This window comes from Etheostoma spectabile, chromosome 22 (assembly GCF_008692095.1).
Source record: "Etheostoma spectabile isolate EspeVRDwgs_2016 chromosome 22, UIUC_Espe_1.0, whole genome shotgun sequence".
Classification (NCBI taxonomy): Eukaryota; Metazoa; Chordata; class Actinopteri; order Perciformes; family Percidae; genus Etheostoma; species Etheostoma spectabile.
In genome coordinates this window covers 10424816-10430221 of record NC_045754.1, presented here as the reverse complement: position 1 = coordinate 10430221, position 5406 = coordinate 10424816, and the positions used below count along the sequence as shown (strand labels likewise).

At 41.3% G+C, this 5406-nt stretch overlaps 1 protein-coding gene across 1 annotated transcript in view; it reads right to left on the bottom strand.

Annotated features, from left to right (window-relative positions):
* The window catches only part of ptprn2 (protein tyrosine phosphatase receptor type N2), a 125020-nt gene that overhangs the window by 25436 nt on the left and 94178 nt on the right, over nt 1-5406 (bottom strand). Inside the window, exon 12 of the mRNA XM_032504341.1 lies at nt 378-593. Within this exon, the coding sequence (XP_032360232.1) occupies nt 378-593 (216 nt within the window). The remainder of the gene's footprint in view (nt 1-377; nt 594-5406) is intronic.

Sequence of the window (5406 nt, the reverse complement as noted above, 5' to 3'; positions counted from 1 at the left end):
ACACACACACACACACACACACACACACACACACACACACACTTCTCATGCAAGGGTGAGCATTGAATAATGGAGTGAATATATATTGGAGCATTAGGTCAAAAAATATTTCTAATGTACAATTATTGCACTGCAAACTGACAAAAAAAACTTTCATTTTTATCAAAAAAGCTAATCATCATCATCATAACAGCCAAAAAAAACGTCATAGAAACAGTTAGAAGAGAACCATTCAAACATATACACACAAACAAACACACTCAAAAAACAACGAGAAAACCTATTATCGCCGAACAGAGCGTGTGTTCTTCCAATGGCAGAGAACAGGCTAAGTGTCCTGGCCCCTGATTGGCTCATAGCAAGGGGGTAGGTCTAACCTGATAGGTTGCCGTTGCATCAGTACTGGTGTCAGTACCCAGGCTGGCCAACTTTTCCTTCATGCGGAGGTGGGAGCGCTGGCGCACGCAGAAGAAGGTCGTGGACACTGCCAGCGCCACCAGGATGAACAGCATGCAGAGGACGGAGAGCAGCAGGAACTGGCCCGACTCCACCCTGGTTTCCTTCACCACGGGGATCTGGGTCAGGCTGCCCCTCTGGAAGACACACACAAATAGAGTGAGAACACACTATCAGAACAGTAAAGGCTGCCATTCTGTCTTCTTTCTGATTGATGTAGTCTTTTTTGATTTACAGCAAACGCCATATCAAGTCTGCTGTGCATCACTTTTCAGCTGAAGGCATGTCTCGACTTTCCTGTGAAAAAAAGGGGGATGCAACAGCGCCGCAAGGGTTCTTCACCTACCTCCACTTTCTCTCCCGCTCTTTCCTTCCACCCACCACTACTGTCTGACTGGCCCCACTCATTAGACAGCTCTAATACTGGCCTCATAATATGCATTCAGATTCAGTCAACCTCTAATACCTGCCCCTGTCCAGTGCTGTCTCCACATTGTGCCCCACTATAGATATTTACAACCCCATTTAGTGCTGGCATGGGGGCGGGCTGGCACTGTACAGCTACAGGAGGTTGGGATTCTAAAAGCTTGTGCTTAATTAGCTCCTCTGGTCCTGAGTTTGGCTGGATTAGGCCCTGGCTCAAGTCGCACAGCTAATGGTCTACCAGGACCGGAGAGACACAGGCAGTCCACACTGTACCTCCATGCATCCACCACCAGTTGAACAGAAAAGCCTTTTCAACTGCACTGCATGTCCATTCAAACAGGAAGGTAGGGTTTGTCTCACTATGGCAGCCCTGTTTTTAATGTGCTGTAATTTTATCTACGAGATTTTTATCAGCGTTGGTTAAGGAATTGGCCTATGTGTTGATAACTAGTCCACTCATGGCCATTTACTGTAATGATAAATTCCCTGTAGGCCCCACTGATGCAGAATATTTTGAGAGCATAACAGCAATAATTAGGAGCAATAATTGGGAGGGATAATTATTGATACCAAACATGTTGCTTTTGTTAAAGGTTTTCTTTGCTGATTGCATAAAATATAGACATTATGCCAAGTTAGTTTTGCATTTACCCAACAAATCAGAAATATACTATTTTCCAAGCATATTTTACTTCACATAAACCATCCTTACTGTCCTCTATGACTGACACAAATCCTAGGGTTTCACTAAAAGCCAGCTCCACAGTTTTTGATCAAATTTTATCAGCTGCATAAATGCCAACAGTTACATCTGCAAAAGGGCAATATCAATAACGGTTCACAAATACATTAGCAGGCTCCTAATTGTCTGCATACAATATTGAAAGATTGATGGGTGAAGTGAATCAAACCTACAGCATGAGAAAAATATGGCAGAGCTCTGACATTTAGCTGAGGGATCTAATGGGCTGGCTGAAGGATGGCTACATCTTGTTATACCATTTTCAAAACAAGACACTTCACCTCACACCAGTAACAATTTGGTTTGACCTTGTGGCTCGTTATTGCCAATGTTATAGCGGTTATGAGGATGCCAAGGTCTTTTCGATTATCGTGTTGGGCCTGACGAGAGATGCTGTTGATTGCAATTGCAGTGGTTCAAGCATGTAGTTTTAATCAAGCATTAAGAGGTTAGACAACAACTGAGAGGTTTGAAGAGGCTTGTGTATGGGTAGGGGAGGGATGGCCTCGATCCAGTGTCTTGTCTGTGTTATTTAATGATTGAATGAACATATAGACAATTTTCATTTGCTAGAGTACTTGTTGAGGGTGCAAACCTTTCAGTCAGTATGCTCTCTCACATATTCACACAATAAAAGACTGAATATATTGCACGTTAAAAAAAACCTCTAGACGTATTTAGTATTCAACATATTTTGCACTGGAGACACAGCATGTCACATCACTGCTGCCTCTGAAACCAAAGTGCCCCCTACAGACCTATTGGTTCAAATCTGCCTGACAACGGCAAGCTATTACCTCTAACTAAAATATCTTCTTTATTCAACAGAAAAATACAAGTCCTATCGAGTTAATCAAAGATGTGGCCCTCTACAATCTGTGGCTACTTTTACTATGGCAACCCCTTGAAATGAATAAAAAAAGGCATTTTCCACTGTGGAAGCGAACAGGCTTGAAACGCACTGCAAGCATAAGAGTGTTTGATGGCGGTAATCGTGTTAAAAAAGAAACCAGAGGAGATACTAAAAGGAAGAGAGAAAGAGGAGGTGGAAAAGGGAAGAGAGGTGAGGTGAAGAATTACCTTCATGGGCCTTTTTGAGTTCTGTCTCTTTGCCTTTAAAAAAAAAATGGTTTCGTGTTTTCAGTAATCATTTTATTTCCCTATAATTGGAGTAAAAACTGATTTGTCTCACTAAAACACAAACACTGAAAAAAACGTTTGAATGGTTAAATATCAATAGACTATATGAAAATTAGATTTTCAGAAAATCAAACTATTATTATCATAATCTAAACTTGCAAAGATATTGAATCTGAATATTAGAGCAAACAATTAAATAAAATATTTCCATGGAATAAAAGATTTTTTTCCCTTTATTAAATGTAATTCTAATCTTTTTATTGATACCTTTTAAATCATCTCTGCTATTTGTGTAGGATCAACACTCAGTAGAAAATTACTCTTTGCCTCAAACAGACTTTCCTCTTCTGTTTCTCTCTTCTATTCATATTGCCTTTGTGTGGTGAATTAGCCAATCTGAGAGGAGACAAGGGGCAGATGGATTTCGGTGATCTGGATTATTCAAATGATAGGGGAAAGGTCAGGCAGAGAGGTGCTGTTGGGGCGGTTGGCTACCCATTCACTCACATCACAATACCTTTAAGAAGTAGTCTACAAGAGAAAAATCCTCCAAACACACAACTCATGTTTAAAAAGAAAATGAAGTTTCAGCTACAATTGAAGATTTAAGAGGTTAGAAATCAGCTATACTTAAAGTAAAGTTTCTATGCAATAAAATGTGACTGACAGCCCTGCCATTAACACAAACGCTCACACACGAAATGCAACATTTTACAAGCATGCTATTTTTCATAGATCCAGGAAAACACTAGCCACACCAAATACTCTATATCACTGTTCATATTGAGTAGCCTACTAATGGAAATCGCTAGGCCTATTTTTCAGACGAATTTGTAAATTCTAAAAACCTTAAAACCTGAAAATAATGATTAATTTGAGAAATAAAAAAATATCTGATATGGGCAAATTCATATTAGGCCCACCATATTGCACCATAAAATGTATGTTTATATAGGTTAGTTAATCCATTTCCTATTTGGAAATAAATCTAAGAATATAAAAGAATACAATAATACGAAATAAATTACCGAAGATAATGATGGTTGCGCTTATTTTTTACTTGACAAGATTGAAACAGAATAATCTAAGCAAACTGAGTTTATGAGTTGGAGCTGCTGCCGGGCAGCACCAGGCAGGATGCAGCTGGACACAAACTTTGTCTCCTGCAGCCAGATGTGCACACAGCAAACCACCGGGCTCAAGGTCCAGTTTTACTAGGATTTTTTCCGATGAGTTTTCGTTTAGATTAACTGTATTTGCGTGCATATATTTCCGATGCTTGACCATATTTTATCAAATAAGATTTTGGAGACACGATCTCCAGCAGACTATCGCAGTAGGAAAGATTAAACTAAATGAAACCATGAAACCAGAGCTCCTAAAAATATTGTGCAACGAACTAAAGATCACTCACATTCACATTGAAAATCAGCTTTCAACCTGATGTTAAAATTGATGAAACGTTTTCAAAGCCGGTCCTCCTAAGGCACCTTTACTTATTTGCCGCTTTAAAACTTACACAGTAAACACGACACAGAAAGGAAGACAGAAACACGTTTCAAGCCAGGAGATAATTACCCAAATCCATGTCGCAGGGCAGAGCGCACATTTCGCAACCGACGGAGGATGCTGTGTCCTGTATTCCACAGAGCACGGTTAACCACTGACGCCCGCCGCAGCAGCTCCAAGAAGCGTTTGCGCGCACCGGCCGCCCACTCTGTCCGCTTCTCCAAAAGTTCCCCTGCGAGGGTCCTTTGCGTCCGCAAGCGCCAACAAAAGACCGCGGCTTCAACACGAAGATGAAGAAAAAGGAAAAAAAAAAGGGAGAGTCGGAGAGAATAAGAAAAGGGAGAAGAATGTGGGACATGCCCGCCTGATTTTCCGAGCCTCGGAAGAATGTGCAGAAGCCCCACGAGTGAGTCCTTTCAGCGCCTCTGTGCCAATGAAAAGAGATGGGAGGTGGTGGGGTTGGGTTTTTTGCGATCATTTAGTTAAGGCTGAGCCCCTCCTTATATTCAGCCGCTCAGGAGTCCCCGTCCATTGCACATGTCATATCCACTGGTTGCTATAGCGATGCCTCCACATGTTGTCGACAGTGAATGTTCAAGGAGCGATGCCTGGCTAATAGGCTTGCGGGCCGAGGGGCGATATGAATGGACATAGGGCTAGACACTCATTTGTTGAGCTACTAGGGGTCTCTGTGTTTGGTGTGTGAATTGCTGTTTTCTCAGGCTCTCCTTTTCCTCTGCTCCCTCTCCCAGGCATTCAGTTATGTGAGCAGAATGAGGGAGATGGGGCAGTCCTTTCTTCAAAGTAGGCTTTTGCATTCAAAGCTGAAGTGAGCACTATAATAAGAGGCTACCACACAGTACAGTAGTTGTAAACTATATGAATGCTGCATAGGACATTGGGTGCAGTCTGAAAAAAATACTAAGCCTAAAGTAAATTGGGTATAATTGGCTAAGTCTTTTCTTTGCTTCACTCTAACATTTGCTGGAATAAAGAAAAAAGCAGAGGAAAATTGCAAGTTTAACAAGTCTCAATGATAAAACTCACCAAAAAGCTATCCTAATTAGCAATCAGTCTGAAAAAAAAGATCCAATGGAGAGCAACAGCTGCACTTAGCAGGGAGAGAGAGAGAG